The sequence below is a fragment of the Tyto alba genome, unplaced genomic scaffold (assembly GCF_018691265.1).
Source record: "Tyto alba isolate M040663 unplaced genomic scaffold, T.alba_DEE_v4.0 Super-Scaffold_3, whole genome shotgun sequence".
NCBI classification, from domain to species: Eukaryota; Metazoa; Chordata; class Aves; order Strigiformes; family Tytonidae; genus Tyto; species Tyto alba.
Window position 1 is genome coordinate 12,285,263 of NW_024881304.1, and position 17,953 is coordinate 12,303,215.

General features: G+C 44.7%; 1 protein-coding gene across 4 annotated transcripts in view; it reads right to left on the minus strand.

Annotated features, from left to right (window-relative positions):
- The window catches only part of ADAMTS9 (ADAM metallopeptidase with thrombospondin type 1 motif 9), an 85,600-nt gene that overhangs the window by 27,542 nt on the left and 40,105 nt on the right, over positions 1-17,953 (minus strand). For all 4 annotated transcript variants that reach the window (XM_042799416.1, XM_042799415.1, XM_032985659.2 and 1 more), the window contains 7 exons: positions 16,851-17,015; positions 15,856-15,975; positions 13,932-14,036; positions 13,612-13,779; positions 13,132-13,416; positions 12,299-12,460; positions 11,523-11,699 (listed from right to left, as the gene is read on the minus strand). In XM_042799416.1, coding sequence (XP_042655350.1) covers positions 11,523-11,699; positions 12,299-12,460; positions 13,132-13,416; positions 13,612-13,779; positions 13,932-14,036; positions 15,856-15,975; positions 16,851-17,015 — 1,182 coding nt within the window. The remainder of the gene's footprint in view (positions 1-11,522; positions 11,700-12,298; positions 12,461-13,131; positions 13,417-13,611; positions 13,780-13,931; positions 14,037-15,855; positions 15,976-16,850; positions 17,016-17,953) is intronic.

Sequence of the window (17,953 nt, forward strand, 5' to 3'; positions counted from 1 at the left end):
TGGTGCACTCAGAGGTTGAGGCATAATTTGCCTCATTTTGTTAATACTTAAATATCATTCTCAATATGCTGGAATTAATAATTTCTAGGTCTGTCTCTAATATAAATCAAAGTTAGGCAGCTGTGCGTTTTTAGATCTAAACCACCCATTTGCTTTCATGCACATGTGAGTTATGATCTCATTTGCACTGACAGAAAAGGGAGGTTGAATAATCTAATGTAACCAAGTATCAGAGACTGAAAATTCCTTTGCAAAGAGTCTACTTCATAACTGCATTCTAATTCGTCTCAGGTATTTCCAACTTTTATTGGGCATGTAGATTTTAAGCATATGTGAGCCACATGCAGAAAATAATTTAATAGTGGGCTTCATCTCAATGCCATGTGACTTAGGGAAGCAATACACCTGGTTACTGCCATCAGCCTCATCATTTATTTCAGACCCTGGAGAAACTTCACGCTCCATTAGCAGGACTCTTCATCGCTGCAAATGCTGCTTCCTGCTTAAGGTATCTATCAATAACAGTGCCATAATGAGGTAAGCTGCGACCTTGTCTTCTTTAAAACATTTGAATGGCACAGACAAAACCACTCCTTTCATATTTCTCTTTCTTTTTCTTGATTTCGTCCCTAACACCCACTCCCCATAGAAAATACTTCCAAGTACTGGGGATAGACAAGTGGCTGCCTGTGGAATAGCAGCCTCATCCAAGGGGCTTTGCAGTCAACAGAAAGAAAGACTTCTACTGGTTTTAATCACCCCTGGATCCAGCCCTGAAGGTGTAGCCAAGGTACTGTATTGACTTTTTTCACTAACCAGCTTCCTAGAGTCGAGGATCACGTGCACTTGGACATGCCCATGGTCAACTCGTCTCTGCCTCCACTCAAGTGTGGGAGAATGTTGCTCTGACATTCTGTTTCCAGCTTGTGATTGAGGCACGGCAGTAAATAGCAGCCCTGGGTGAAGCCAGGAGGATAGCCAGGCATGGAGGATGGTGCAAAAACAACACATTGCGTTGTTTCTTAAAAAATAAAACAAGATGATTGTGGCACATAAAATAATATGAGAAATACTATTTTAAAAAATCACCTGTAGCCATTACACTAAAGACTATTAAATTTTCCCTGTTGTTATTACCTTTATTATCTTCTAAAACCACCATAGTCACACCTGGTGCTTTACGTGGAGAATAAGAACAAAAGGACTTTCCTAAGAGCATTAGGATCAAAGCATTTGAGTACAGATTTAAGGGTTTTATGTTTATTGCATGATGAGTTTTGTTAACATGCCAAGAACTGGAGATTGGCATGCTGCTGCTTTTTTCAAACAAATATACCGCCTAGTTTAAATAAATGCAAGAAAAAAGTTTAAATAAATATGACAAAAATATTTCCATATCAACTGTTTCCAGAAAGGTCAGAACATGATGCTAAATCTCTCCTACAATGCATTTCTCTGCTCCAGAACAGCGGCAAGCTTGTGTTTTTCTTTCCACAAAAATTTGTTTTCTGTTTCAGAGTTCAGGAATGATGAAGATTATTCTGTTTTACCAAGTAGATGCAAATTGCTTTAAACTAACCCTTGTTGCATTTCATATTCTGATACTTTGGAAGATGAGGGTACATCTTGTTTATTAAGAACTCTCTAAAACAGAAAGGCTGGTACTTGATCACCAGGCTGGCAGCAGGAAAAAAATAGAACATGTACCCCAAAAGCTCTTAAAAATTTGTACAAAATTTCTGGCTGGTTTGGTCTAAGTTCTGACCCTCCTGCAGGAGATGGTGACCTGCTCTTCTGCGATGGGAACTCATGCTGTGGCCGTGCTGCTGCCAGGACGAGGGCTGGGAGAGAGGTTGGTCTGGCACTGAAAGGACTCAACAGCCCTGGGCACCAATGAGCAAATTTTGGTGAGAAGAAAGAGGCAGCACAGAGCAGTCAAGAAGAAATGGAGCAGCTCCACTTGTTAGCTTTGTGCACTGAAGGCACAGCTCAATATGGGGCAGAAAAGCAAACCACCAGCAAGAACCTAGGGACATTCTCCCCCAAAAGTGAAAAGTTTCAGAAAATGCTGTCAGACCACTTTTCCAGGCCCTCTCTGCAACAGCCAACGATTTGGGAGGTATTTGAGATAATGAATGCAAGCTGTGGTGATCACCAAATGAATTCCCAAAGATAGGTATGCTCTGATAGCTCACCAAGGGCAGGGCTGGGAAGAATTAGGCTAAAAATGGCTTTATCAGATTCTGCCAGGAGCAACTTTTTGGAGGAAATTAAAATCAATCCTTATAGGTTTAGATTTCCACACATTTAGAATTATATGGAAAGTAAGCGCTTGTAAGTAAGCCCGCGTTCATCCTTTCCAACAATCTGAGCTGAAACATGTGCCAGATGAAATAAAACAGAAAAACGACAGAGCCCTACAATGCTTTACACTCCCTTTCTGAGAGGGCCTGTGCTCCTGGAAGTCAGCAAACATCTCCAACGACAAGCAAAGCCCAACCACACACCCTCATAGTTACATTTCAGCATCCTATTTAGTCTACATCAGCTCCTACTTGCACTGCTGCTATCAGATGCTGAAATCACAGCTCTGTGACTTCCATACCTCTAGAGTCTCTTGAGCACAAAGGACATCAGAAGACACATCACCAAGGAAAGCCTGGATTGTTCCTTGCCAGCTGAACCTTCACTAGAAGTCTTAAAATGCCTGAGCGTTTGTGTGTTTTCCAGCAACAGACTCTGTGGCATCCAAACTAACTTAGTTTCACAACAGCAAGGTGTTTTAGCAGGTAACTCACTTGGCTTCACCGAGACAAGCAACAGGCTTAAAATAAGGGTGTAGCTCCATACTACGGTTTCTCCAGTGGCTGCACAACTTTAGGAGACGTTTAAGAAGTATTTGTTGCTGCTTTGTAACCCCCATTCCTTCCACTGATCTGTATTAACGCAGTCTCACACCTGGTCACATCTGCATGGTGAGAAGTCCATGCCCATGGGGCGGGAATATGGAGTGCAGGGCAGGATTCACCCAGCCCAGCGTTCGTTTCCTGCAAAACTGTAAGAGGGAGCTATACCTCAATGCACAGGGCTGCTGAGAGCTCATGGTCATTGTGATTTTAGCTGGTATGAGGCCAGAAAATATATCTTGTACATTTAAAAAGGGAGGAGCGGTCTCTACATGCAAAGGAGAGCAACTCAACCAGGGACCTGAGCAAAACACACCAAAGCTTTGCACTGCAGTTTGAAAGAGTCTTTAGAAATGCTTAACCCATGCTGACTCCCCAGAGATATGGGGGGATTGAAAAAGACGTGAGCATTAGGGATTTTGGAGTGTGTAGTCCAAGTATGTTTGTGTGAATTGTCCAGAATCCCTGTGGAAAGCTCCTGAGGAGCCCTCGCAGAGCCGGAGGGCAGCCCTTGCTGTGCACAAGAGCAGACTTCGCCCTAGTGTCCCTGAGGAGTGCTCCTTGCCCCTGGCACGGGTGAGAGGGAACATCCGTGCTGGCTCGCCCTGGCTCTGCAGAGCACACGGGGTCTCTACCTTCCAGCTTCCCAAGGGATTATTTGCAAAAGGGAGAAATAAAACAAGCCACTAAAGCTTCACTTTCCTTCTGTCAAACCAAGCTGCAGAGACTGGCGAATGACTTTAGATGATGTCTCATCACAAGTTAAAAAAAAAGGGGAAAAAAAAAAAAAGGAAAATTTCTGAAATAAAAGGATCTAACTTGATATGTTGCTGCAGCAGAGGGAAGAGTGTCTGGAACCCATTCCTTGAGCAGCACAGATTGCCCAGAGGAAAGGATGCTCCTGGGCTCTTTAGCTCCTGCAAGATTTAAGGCCCTGAGCACTGAAGTCAATACAATAATTTCCTGATGTGGGAAACCTCACAAGATATATGGGAGAAAAGCAGGTACTGCAGCAAGAGAAGAACCGTGCACCTCCTCTTCCACCTAGTAAGTAGCACCTTCTTCCCCTCTTTTACCTGCCCTGTTACATGCCATGAAAAAACTTTACCAGGTATGGTACAGAAATCAGCAGGGCTGTGAACACACAAAGCTGCCTTAAAAGCTGCATCCCTGCCCTGCTCCACACTATTTAACTTGAGCAACAAACAAACAAAAGCCCCCAAATAGCCACTACAGGTCTCTCCAGGGAGAGAAGCATTAGATGGCATTTCCTCAAATTAGAAGGAGATGTGTGAGCTACCCAAGGACTCTAGTATAATGGGATGTGGAAGGCACTGATGAAGCCTATTTTCCATGCTGTGGCACTTTTAAGAGAGAAGCAATTGAAGCAGCAAGCAGCCTAGGCTAACTGACACTTCATATTTTTAGTGAACATTTGTATTATAATGCCGTTTAGGAGTCTCATTCAAGAGTAAGATTTCTCTGTGTTGGATGGAGTGAAACACAAAGTAAATAGCTCTCCAAGGAACATCAGCCCTATTTCACAGGTGTGCATCACACTAGGGGTTTCTAGGAGCACAGGTCTGCTTCTTGCTCCCTGGTTTTACAAAGAAAAAATCTTGATTTAATGCACTATGGATGAAATAGTGTCAGCCTGCATACAGTCTTGGGCATCAGACAGATTTTCATCCATGCTGCTGGCTCACTCACCTCCCCTGTGAGCTAGTAAAAATTAAAACATGAATAGAGCATTAAGTGCCTTTGGAACAAGAATAACTACATCATTTTTCCTTAATGACTGCACAAATCAGTCACCAGGAAAGTTAGAAACACTGTAAATGTCGTTGTGCTTAGTGTCCCTCATCGCACATCCTTGTTTCTAAATGCTACAACCTCAAGGATCTGAGCAACAGAAATTATTGCAGTTTGGGGTTTACAGTGTGAATCCGGAATATGGGCAAAAACACAGGCAGACTTCCCAATGCCCAGCCCAGGGATCTGCTTGAAGATGCTGAAATTCACACCTCATCCTTGAAAGTGTGTTACTGCTCTAATGTGTCTCCTGCAGTCTAATGCATATTTCAGTTACTGCACTCAAAGCCAGTGCTTTGGGAGACAAATGTTCCCAACAATTGCCCTTTTATTCATTACTTTATTTCTCCTCTGTGTGTGAGTGTGTTCATATGTGCATGTATAGCAGATCTGCAGACTTTACAAAGTCAGCAGCCATGGATGGGCCACCCATGACTCAAAGACTGAAGCCAGTCGTCCTTGAACAGCAGTCCCACTACTTGTTCAAGTTCAGGCCAGCTGTGCACAGCCTAGAAAAGGAACATCTCATTGAGAAAATGTGTAAGAGGGGCAGTGTAAAAAGTCAACCACAGAGGCACACTTAATGCAGCCAAACTGCCACTGTACTTCTTTGGGAGGAATAAGACAAGTATTTTACAGTAAGTTAAGACAAAAGCACGGATTGGACTATACATGGTAAGAAACATTGGTGAATACTAACGGAGTTACCTGCTCTGAGTGAGAAGGTGCACTGAGGAACTTATGAAAAGATGCATCATCTGGGGACGGGGGGAGAGAAGAGTTTCAAGATACAAGAAAATAACCTTCCTGAGTCTAACCACTCGTCCACCTCATGTCTGTCCTGGCAGTGGCTACCGAAGGGGAGCAGACAAGACTGACCATTCTCTGCAGCTCATTACCCTGGTACTTCCCCTGATTTTGGTCACTGGATTAGGGAGGTTTAGAGGGGACGCTGCTGCCCAGTCCTTTTACTTCTCCATCAGACTGAAATACACTAGATTTAGCCACCAGATCACAATGAGTGCAAAGACTAATGGGTGCCTGCAAGGGAGGAATGTGGATTGCAATAGGTGAGCATTAAGTTGCAGGAAATTGGTCCTACGAGGAGTTGATCCAGCAAGGCACTTAAGTGCAGGCTCAGGGTGAAGCACACAGTGTTGCGGGGTGGTCCCTCACCTGCAGAGTAGCAGATGGACTTCGATGGTTGTTTTCCTGCTCATGGAGCATCAACACTAGCAAACAGGAGACAGCAGAACTGATAGCAATGAAAGATGTCTGGTGATGACAGGAAAACAACAAAAATGCAAAGGAAAATAAAAATTGGAGATTCTAGAGTAGCAAGAGAAGAATAAAGTGATGTTCTGCTACCAGGCAGCTGGGTACCACTGGCTGCACCCACCTGTAACCAGCTTGGAGTCACCAGCTGTGGCTCTGAGCCTCTCAGTGGGGATGGTGGGCACTGAGCTGAGGAAAGAGCTGCAGGAGCATCCATCACCACTGCCCCAGAGGAGCAACAGTCTGAAAGCCTTCAAACAAAAACCCCAACGGAATTTACCTTCTGGGATGAGTTCTGAAAAGGGCACAAGTCAGCAAATAGGTGGATGGTAAGACATCTGGCATGGCTCTGCCCTCCTCAGCTGTCACCCAGGGACGTGCAGCTTTGGAGGGTGGCTGAAGCTGAACACTGGTGCTGGGATTTCTCTGGAGGGGTGGCACACAGCAGGGAGTACAGGGAAGGGCTGAAATGGGTCTGGTTTGCCTTTTTTTTTTTTTTTTTTTTTTTTTTTATTAATGAAAGCAAAGAGGTCTGCTCTGTCAAAAGCCTTTCACTGACTGGGGAACCAAAGCAGACAACTTCTTGCTTTTCATCAGCACACCAAACTGGCAGTCCCTGGAGTCAGTTGGTCTGACTGATCCTAAAGGGGAGACAGCCAGGAACTCAGGAGGGATGGCAGCCCTGGTGGGTCAGCCTAAGCACAAAGTAAACAGCTCTGAGATGGAGACAGCTTCAGACAGATGGCTGGGGACATCCGTAGACTACCAAGTTCTCATTCTGGTCTGGATCAGCTTTATTAAATTTTCACTAAGGCATCTATTTCTACCTAGTTTTCTAAAGGCATGCACCCAGTGCATCCCTCTGCCTGGATTATGGGTGCTGCGACCATACATACAGCCTTCCTCTGCTGCAACAGCATTTGTTCTTCCCCCACAGGCTCTTGGGGTATGATTGTTTTTATTAGTTTTCTGATAATACCTGGCACTACAGAGAAATACAGAATTGCTGTCACAATCTCAGAGCCTAAACCATCATCATATAAATGAAGGACAGAAAAAGTAACATGAATCACTGAGTGACTGGGGAGTTCAACGTGACTATCACTTAATTTTCAAAGATGGCTTTGTTATTGCAAGACATGTATAAAGAATCATACAGCAGCTCAGTAATGCTGCTGTCATGGTAAATTCATTTTCTGCAGAAGAGAGGAAGAGAACAGCAGAGTTATATACACTTGCAATCAAATCTGCCCCTGGTTCGCACTTCAGCCTTAGCAAGAGCCGACATCCTGCCTGCTAAGAGTATTATCAGAACAACTACATGGAGAATATTGCTGCTGAACAGCCTACTTTCAGCCAGCTTCATGGGGAAGGCATCTTGTAAACAACATGCCGGGGCTTTGACAGTATTAAATATAAGTAACCCGAACTTTCCATTGACACCAATCTTAAGATTAAAATTCCTGAGCATTGGCTCCCTGACACGGATGCTGGTCGGGCAGTTGTCCCACTTCCCACTGGGTCCAGAGCCCCTTCGCCACTACCTACATCTGCAGAGCCCTGCCAAGCCATCAATGCCACGAACTTCCAGCTAAGGGGATACAGCAATGCTGTCCTAACCCAAACCCGAATTCATAATGACAATAACAAAGTTTGCAGCTTAACCAGCTAATACTCTTAATTACTTTACGCTAAGCTTCCAAATCTGCACTGTTAGATGAAAAGGCCCTCAGTGAGATACCAATGTTTCTGCCTACTTGATATAGAGCTGAGAAGCACACACGGCCACTTTGCAGACACTGAGAGCTACACAACCACTGCATTAGCAGCTAGAACTTTTGATACCCAAGAGCAATAAACATTTCACAAAGCAGATTACTCTTAAAATTATAATATTTCTTAGGGAAAAAAAAAAAAACAAAACAAAACCAAAACCCAACAAACCAAAAAAACAAAACCAACCCAAAAAAACAACAACAACAAAAAAAAACAACCAAAAAACCCCAAATCCCAAACCCCCACCCCCTCATTTTCCACAGGTCAAAGTCAAATTATTACTGTCTCAGTGCAGTGAGGCCCAAATGACTCACCCAACTGAACCAGGACAGGGTGCTGTGAGATATAATTGTTTTACCCTATCTGTGCCCATTTCCTAACTTGGAAAGAATGAAAAGCCCACGATAAATTAATTATTCATAAATTGTATCAGGATACAGTTGGATATCACGGTAAACTCAAAATTTCACAGAGATTATTGCAAGGAGCTGATCTGCTCCGAGAGAAGTGGGTCCTGCCTCAGGTAATACTCTCTGTGAACATATCCTTGCTCCTGAGAACACGGCGAGATTTCCTCTCGGTATTTGAGAGCATGCATGGAGACCTGTGATCATACCATAGGGCATTCAGAGGAGAAAAAACACCCTCTGTATCCTGGTGACAGTCTCTGCATGTTTTCTAAAGCATTATTTTAATAAAAAGGTCAGGTCTATCACATGGCGTACAATTCTGCAGTGTTTAAATACATGTTCTTCAATAAGCAAGGAAATAAAAGTGTCACCTCCTCTTAATCCTCTTTGAACATACATTATAATGACAAGGCATCTCACCAGTCTCCTGTTATAAAATTATCATTTACATACAGAATCTGTTTATTCATTTAATTATCTCTTTAAAACCTGAATTTAACCAGCCAGATAAAATCACTTGTTTACTTTATAAAAATCCTAGTGGAATTTCGTCTGAGGACTGAGGGTTGGACTCTTTAGACTCTCTCTGCTTTAATTTGTATGTATTTTATAATGCTAATTTCACTGAAACTTGAGTGAAGCTAAGCCAATCAGATGCTTGCAAGAAATTAGTTATCCAAACTTCATAATTTGTACACTTTTAACTGTGTTTGTTTCATTATTGAGAATGACAGTTTCTGTTGGAGAACAAAGCAAGCAAAAGAAAACCAAGTCAAAAAATGGAATAGTGCAGTACCATTTCAGAAGATTTAGTAAAAGTTACCAAAACTAAGTATATGTTCTTAATTTAGCAAAAGACTCAAGAAATCATTATACAAATTCATTTATAATTACATTCTACTTGTCTTTAATTTTCACTGTTCAACATTAACATTAAACATCGTAAATATATGCAATATTTATATAAAATTAAATAACAATATTGGAAAAATAAATACACTTTTACATAAATACATAAATCCATACTGCTGAAAAGTTTCAGCTAATACTATACTCTTATTTCAAAAGTGACCAAAAAAATATGGTAGTGACACTCCATCCCAACAGATGAAGTATGTACAGCTACAGAATGATGTTTGCAACTGATGACAGAGCTAAAGCAAATCCAGGTGATACCACACTAAAGAAAAAAAATTTGGACGTTACTACCTACAGTAGTAGCACGAGGTAGACATACACGTGGAGTATTTTTCAGGAGGGACACGAAGCCCTGTTGACCCCATAGATACAATTCAGTCTTCAAACAGCTCTGGGGTCCCTTATGTCAGAGTCAAAGGACACCTCGGTAATAAAACTGAAAAATCAAGTCGCTTTGTGGTAATGGCTGGGGCTCAGCTCTGCAGCCCCTTCACCTGCAGGAAGCCTGGGGGCTGCGAGCCCCGCGGGCAGCCAGGAGGAGATGCCACAAGCAGGAGAGGATGCCCCTGCCCTCTGCCTCTTTGCCCGACATCCCACCTGCTCCTCGGAGACTGAGCAAGGACAACCCAACCAAGGTTAAGATGACTTAGCAGAGTCAAGGGAAGTTTTCCTCGGTTAAAAAAAAAAAAAAACAAAACACAAAAAAACAAAAAAAAAAACCAAACCAAACCAAAAAAAACCAACAAACAAACAAAAAAACCCCAACAAAACAACCCAAAACCAAAATACAGGACTGCACCCTTAATTTCCAACACAGAGGAGCAGACGCAGCCCTGGAGCCTGTTCCTCAACAGCTGTGAAGAGGTTGAATGCTGAGCAACATCAAAATGCAACACAACTTTGTCCAACATCTTTGGTTCTTGCAAATGGTCCAGCACAGGTAACAAAGGTTGGCAGCAACTCCCAGCTGGTAATTCGGCGGGGAAGCCACCGCACGCGTTGCTAGCTCTGCTTAGCTCACCTCGCTCATTTTTAGCACCAAATATATCAGCGTACAAGTGATACATTAGCACCTCAAATGAAATATTTCATATCACTGTCCCTTGTACTGGTGAAGCACCTTATAAACACCAGTTCAGCAGTTTTATGGCTATTGCATAACTCACTGAGGTATGATAAAAATATCGAGGAGCGTTACTGAAGGCATCTGCATTATTGAAAGCACCCGCAGAAATGAGAGTGCGGTTACGTTTTAGCAAGACGACTTATCAAACCGTGACAGTTAAGGAAGTCCAACACATTACAAGAAGGCCTCTTTTTCTCTTTTCCTATAAAGTGCTTTTGAGTCAGATTAAGTTTGCTTTGTTTTGTTTTTAAAATGTCTTCGAATGCTTTTATAACAAAATACAGAATAAAGGTCGACATTTGTTTGAAGGCCACTCCAAAACCGGCAGGTCCGTGGTTTCCAGAGCCCACAGGCAGCACTCGCCTTGGTGCACCGGGGTTCCGCGCCGGGCAGGAGGTGCTGCTCTGGGCAGGGAGAATTTCAAAGCTGTGGGACGCAAAATAACATCCCAGCCCTGCAGTTCAGGGCTGCTCTGCTCTCACAAGAGCACCTCTGTAGTAGACTCCTCCAGCAGCAAAGGGGCAGTGTAAGACACCGCTGCTTCAAACACTATTTTGTTATTGGAAAACTCCCAGGGTTTTAAGCCTTCCACCACCTTGCTGATCCCTTGCTGACTTAATGATTTCTAGAGCAGCAGCTGGAGATCAGGTCAGAGAATGACCTTCTAGACCAGAGATGCACAAGGATAGCTTACAGGTGGCTTTGCACAGCCCATCACACTATTATATACACACACAGGAACAGAAATAGAGCACGGGTGTGAATGCACACGAGTTTCTATATAGCTGTGTGTGGGGACAGGCAGGGACACACACACACATCTATACACACTTGTACATGCTTGGGAGTTGATGCAATTTAGTATACATTTTCCTCTGTCATCTTGCTTTTGGCAGAGATACACACCTGGTAAACCAGTAGGTGCACAGTGCAGTATTACCATTAAATATCAGAACAATTTAACTTCAGTGGAAATGTACTGCTTAAATGCCAGGTTTAAATCCATATGCAAAGAACTCAGTCAGAACCAAGACTCATAATGCACAGCGCTCGCAGGGTGTAATAAAATGGACAAAGGTGGCTACTTAGCAGAAAGTGCCTTTTAAATTAAAGGACTCGAGCTCCCCTAATTGTAAGCCCTTCCTGAACAGGTGTTATTCTGAATATATTGTCAATAATCCTCTTTAAGTGCAGTTTTTAAGACACGAAGCATTAGCACCTTGGTTTGAAGCAAATTAAATCTGTTGTTACGGGATATCCACAAAACGGTTCACAAAGAGAAAGAGTTTATGGTCGTACCGAGCTCCAAGGACCAGCGCTCCAGGCAGCATCTCTAGGACAGTCCTGCACATTGCACTGCTCTCTGTCCGGTGGCTTGTCAAGGATTTCACAGCTCAGATCCGTAAACCTTTCTCCATTAGGGCGCTGGCACACCACCAGCCGTGTTCTTGTCCCTGCCCCGCATGGCTTCGTGCACTGGAAGTCAGAAGAGGACAGAGCAATCACTATCTGGGCATCAAAAAAACTGCTGACCGGTCGCTCGAAGCACTAGCACTTTTCGAGACCTGACAGTCGTTTCTGTTCCCAACCAACCCACTCTGGCCAAATCCCCCCACCCAGATGTTGCATGAGCCTCAGATGGGGCATCAGTTGCTCCCTTCCCAAAGCTGTTCATGCTGCTCCGCAACAATACCTCCAGACCCAATGTGATACTGGAGGCTAACATCTTTAATTGTTCATCTCAGATGAATTTTCAGAAGGGAGCAGTGTTTTTATTAAAGAAAAAAGGCCTTCGGTGTAACTAGACTTCTCTTAAAAAGATAAAAAAAAAAAAAAAAAATCTTGATTTTTGTAGAATTTGTTTTTGCCTGGGAAGAAAAATTTCCCATGACAAATGGAAAGGAAAACACCACCAAGCAGTTGCTAGGGTTTGCTCATTTATCAGAAGCTGCCTTTCATGCTCCAATCTTTCTAATAAATGTCACCACAATATCCCCCTCTTTTCCCATTTTTCAGCCACCCACTAATGAAAGCCTTCCCCTGCGCAGGGAGCCCAGGATGAATGGTGCACTCACCTCGCCCCAGTTGCCATAAGCCCACTGAGGACAGGGGCCAGATTCGCACGATCTCTGCTCCATGGGTTTGCTTTTCTCATCGCAGTTACTTGCAGTGTATCCGTTTTCATCCTGGCACACCACGACCCGTCGCTGGAATCCCCCCGCACATGTACTAGAGCACTGGAAGACACAATTGTCCATGGCTTCGTTGAGTCCAGGAATAATTTTGCACTCCCAGCTCCATCTCAATGCCTTACACCGTGGGAATGCACTGCTAGAAATTTAATAGAGCTAACAGGCATTATTAACTTCAAACCCCAGCTATTACTAATAGCATTGCAATGACTTAGGTGCTGACTAAGCAAAGAAAATAAACACAAGCCCAGTTTTTAAGCAGGTGAGTAATCCTCACTGCCTGTAATGCAGCGTTTGACATCCCATTTGTGCTTAATTCCCTTCAGGGACTTCCGTGATAAAGTGTTGCAAACTGGTTGGGGTGAGAGGAGCTGGCATTAAGGCTCTGCTGTGCTTTGTCAACAGCTCTGTGCAGCTGTAAATGTCCCGAGAGATGGCCAAGAAGCAGAGGTTGGCCTTTGCCTCATGGAAAACGATGCTGTTAGCTTTCTGCCTAGAGATCCTTGGAGACAGGAGGTGTGAGGGGCTGAGAGGTGATGCCTGCACCCTACTGCAACACTCACTTGTGTGAGCAGAGAACAGGGAGAGGGGTCTCTCTTTTCACTGCATGATTTTAAGAAAAGCCTGGATTAGCCGGGGGAAAAAAAAAAACAAAACAAAACCCAACAAACAAAAAACCCACAAAACCCCAGCAATAAGAAAATCAGAACACTTACAGCACCCCAGGGGCCAATTCTCCACTGATTGCCTCCTGGTATATGTGCACGGTTTCGGTTGGGGCTGCCTCCGGGGTGCAGTTTCAGGCGATGATCCGGATAGAGGAAAGGGTGGATGGGCCTGCCGTAGTCATGGCTGTTTGGATGACAAGGAGACATGGAGCAGTCTTGCTCGGTGGCAGGGAGGTCATCTGGATCACACTCACTCCTATCCACCAGCTGGTCACTGTAATTGATGCAGATCACTTGTCGCGTTGCCTTACCTTGACCACAAGTCACCGAGCACTGCATTACAGTGGGAAAAGGAGACACAGTCACATTTCCAGCTTTGAAAATCAGACAGACAGCTATTGCTAATAATGAACAGCAGAAAACCTTAATCTCCCCACTTATAAAAGATCAAGTGTGACAGGTTAATAAAATATGTTGCCAGCAATGAGGTATATAAGGCTCTCCTGCAAGAGACAGCGTGATGCTTACAGAGCTCCACTCCAAGGCCTTCCATTGCCCGCATGGTGTCACGGTGCACATTTCTGTGGCTGATGGCTTTGGGAGGTGGAAACAGGCTGACTCGTCGGCCACTGAGCCCTGGTCATCCCGACAGCTCACGTATCTCATCCGGGTACCCTTACCACAGGTTGCAGAGCACTAGGGAAGAGCAACAAGCACTCCACTAGAAACTTTCCTGCTATATATTACAAAGGCTTTGTAATATATAATTAAAAGTTGGTAAAATGCAATTAAAAATATTGCATTACCTACTGTAAAATAATCCTGAAAATATTACAACACGTGCTTACCGGTGTCCAGGATCCAAATCTCCACTGTGTCCTGTGAATGCCCGATATGGATCTTTTGGCTTCGGGACTATTTGGATGGGGAGGACATGCTGCTATTTCACAGTCCTGCACATGAAATACACAAGGGAAAAGAGGGAAATAAAGAATTTGCAGATGTTTCTGTTAAACCCTCCTCTCTTCAATGTAATTATGAACAACACACAATGTCTTGAAAATCTGTGACCTGCATGCTTGTGTGTTGGCAGGCTTTCTCCTTATGTCCTCTTGGTGAATCGGCAAAGCTTGGTATTGATACCCCAAAAACTTCATATGTGGAACCCTCTGTGGGTTTTTGACTTATTAGAAACTCTGCAATAGGTATTGCCATAACTATGTGCCATCTCCATGCATTAAAACCAGATGGTTTTGAGGCAAAAGATGAAAGTTCATTAAAAGAGTTCTGGTATGAAGATACATCTGTAAAGCAGCAACTTTAACTCCATTCAAAGCTCTCTTCCTTCAGCACGAGAACTGCAGCCCACTTAAAGCTTACACTGCTGAGCTGATTGCAGCCCTTTGATTCCCTGCAGCCCTCCAGCCCACCTATATCCATGTGCTGATCTTTACCACACACTAAGCATTCAAAGTTTTGGCGACAGTGAGGTCACACTGCTCAGCCTTGGTACAGTGCCTAACAGGAGGGCTGTGGTCTTGTTTGGACCTCCTGGGAAGTCTGGTGACAGAAAAGATGAATAGCCATGCCTTTACTCCATGAGCCTATGAGTAGTCATTGCCAAAAAGGAAATTAATACTGATCATCACTGCGAGGGAGAGAGCAGCCCTTGACAAACGGTAGAAATGATTTCCGCATTGCTATAATTTTATTTACACTGGAGATGTGCAGGCCAAATGATGGCTGATGACGCTGGGTTCATTACTCCTTGACTATAGTGCAGTTGGTCTCCATACATGGGAAAAACAGCCCTTTCTTCAATGTTGTGGCCTTAGTTAAACTCTGTGAAGTCATGCAGAACTAAAGCTGGGCAGGGCATCAGCACTATGACTCTCCTAGATGCCAGATAGATGGTAATGTTATGTTTTATTCAACTTCTTCAGATGCCCTGGACAGATCCTCTGCTTGAAATGCGAATTTACACATTTGCTTCCAAGTACCAGCAAACATAGCATGGAAAGCCACTTCAGCAAATTTGCAAAGGGTGTGCAACGTTTCTCAATTTATCTGGCCAGGGGGGATGCATGCGAAATTGCAGCTGGCACATACGCTCTATCGTCATGTGCAGCAGATGAGAAATGACGGCCCCCAGACATCCTTTGTACCACACAGCAACAGTCCCGCAGCCACGTGAGCCCAGACTGCAGCCAGGCACCCCAGACCCCATGCAAGCCAAAGGAGGTGTCTGCTGTGTTGAGACCCCAGCCTCTGAGGCTAGTAAATACTGTCCCATCTTATCCTTCTGGGATTGTCTGCCCATATTCATCTACTGCCACTTCTTTAGCTCACGAGCTCTTAGAGACCAGCTTTAGCTCTGAATCTGGACAGCCCCTCACACATCCCATCCTATGACTAGAGCTCTGTGGATATAAACCATAAGCAAAGGTAATCTTTACCTTGTGAAGTCCCGATGCCCTCATAACAAGCTGTCCCTTGCTTTTTTGGCAATCTGGTGCTTCAGAGTGTCAGGTTAAGCACATGGAGGGGGTCTGGATGGGAATTCTTTGAATACAGGTTCCCTGTCCCACTTCTACCAAAACAGGGTGCTGTGATGCACCTTTCCAACAGCCATATAAGCAAAGCGAGATACTGCTCTGCACGGGCTGGCACTCAGGGCCAGCCTTTGCTGCAGCAAGACGTCCCCTGAAGCCGCAGCCTGGGTGCCCCTGTACACACACTGGCAAAAGATGGAGACAGGACAGCAGGATTTACCTGGGTATCTGTTGGTCTGGTTGCAGCATTACACTCATTATCATCTACCACTGACACGTAGGTGCCCACGACACATTTCACTGCTCTCATCTGGTAACCTTGGCCACAAGTCATCGTGCACTGGGAGAGGACAGACGGGAGAAAGAAGTGCTGGGTCTGAGTAGCTGCTTTGGTTAGGAAGTATTAATCAGCCCAGCCTGTGTTGAGGCACGCAGCATAAGCAGCAAAAATAAAACCTAGCTTCCCTTATGGTTTCTCTCTATTTCATGCATTTCAGCTTTAAATTAGGTCAAAGTTTTAACTCACCGTGCCCATCAGAGCCTCGCACGCTTCACTTGCTTCCTCAGGAATGAAGGTGCGAGCATTTAAATGATTTACTTTGCTGCACCCAGTAAATAATAATCTGGTAGAACCTGCATCATATCCTTCTTTAAAACTGGTTGTTGAGCCCCATGGTAGCACAAGCAGCTAATGAATAATTTTGCTGATGGGAAATAAGTCTGACTGGGACAACTGGCCTGAGTTTGTTGCTGATTTTTAAGTCAAGAGCTAACAACTTTGTGGAAAAGGAGATGCCAGAACACTCTGGGAAAAATGAGAAACTTGTATTTTAACAGAAGAAAAAACATCACCAACCCAGAAACTGGAAAACATTAAAAGCAACAAAAGCTATTCAATGGGAGCAGCTTTTCTGTGAAAATTAGGCCATGTATTTACGTGCCTAAATATGGATTTAGGAGTGTAACCTTGGAAACTCCTTTTTTTTTTTTTGAAAATCATGGCCAATTTAGTATGACAGAGATTAAATTTAGAACAAAGGGCAGGTACTGTTACTGCTGCCCATCCGTTGAACCCAAGTGAACAGAGGGCTGTTTTGGTGTGCAAATCAATTAACACAGCTGTGTTGCTGAATTTGGATGGAAAGGTAGTGCCCAGCCTCGGCCACCAGCACCCAGGTCCCACCACCCGGGAGCCCCGCGGCCGCTCTGCGGTACCTGGCCCCACGGCCCCACTTGCCACGAAGCACACTCCTGCTGCTGGCACGTCTGCACCGACTCCGGCTTCGTTTCGGGATCACAAAACCTGTCGTTTAATCGATCTTCTCCAAACTGGCACCAGGTCTGGCGGTGTTTGTGCCCTTTTCCACAGGTGACCAAGCACTGCGAGGAGCAAAGCGCAAGCTCAGGAGGTGCCGGGGATGCGCTGCCAGCTCAGCGCCTGCCTTGGCGCTGAAAAATAAACCTGGAGACCTGTTGCAACCACTGCTGAAAAACTGGTGCTGAGAAGTGGTTCTCTAGCTAATGTCCACGTGCACTGGAAAACACGCAAGTGCCTTGCAAAGAGACAGGACTGCTCTCAGGAGCTGGTCCAGAGCACAGGCTGGAACACAGAGAGCACAGCCGGGCTGGGACCCTTCAGCAGGGGCAACGTGAGCCCACGGCGACTCCCAGCAGCTGTGAGACATAGGGCAAAGCCACAGCACTGCCCAACTGGGCTTCAGCTGTGCACAGCCGGGTGCCAAAGGCTTGTAAAAAACTTGCTTGGCTCTGAGTGTGTGCAATAAGGGTCTCAGCTCCCGCAAGCTGTGAGCACTTCTTCCACTGCTCCAGCATGGCCTGCGCTGCCAGCAGCTCGATCCAGAAGACACATATTTTGCAGAGAACAATCCCTGTTTCCACTTAATTGCTTTCATCATTTCCTAAAAGAACGTGATTCACAGAAACAAGAGCTATTTGGCCACAAAGGTGACAAGCAGCCTTTGAAGAATGTTCTCCAGCATCCCCAGTCCTGCTGTAGGGAAAAGCGTATCAAGATACTGTTTTGTTGCATTGCAAAGGACACTGGCAGCAGTGGAAGAAGTAACAGTAATAAACAGCAGGGAGGGCTGAGATAGACACTAGCAGGGTGAAATCCTGCTCTCCAGCAACAGCCTGAGCTGTCAGGGCTCGTGAGGACAATCTCAAGGAAAAATGAGGGAAGAAGGTATTTTTCTTCCCAAAGGTGCAGATGAACCATGGAAAAACTGGGGAGAAGTTACTGCAGGACTGGGGAGGAATTACCCTCTCTGTGTCTTTGCAGGAAGGGAAACAGCCACTTG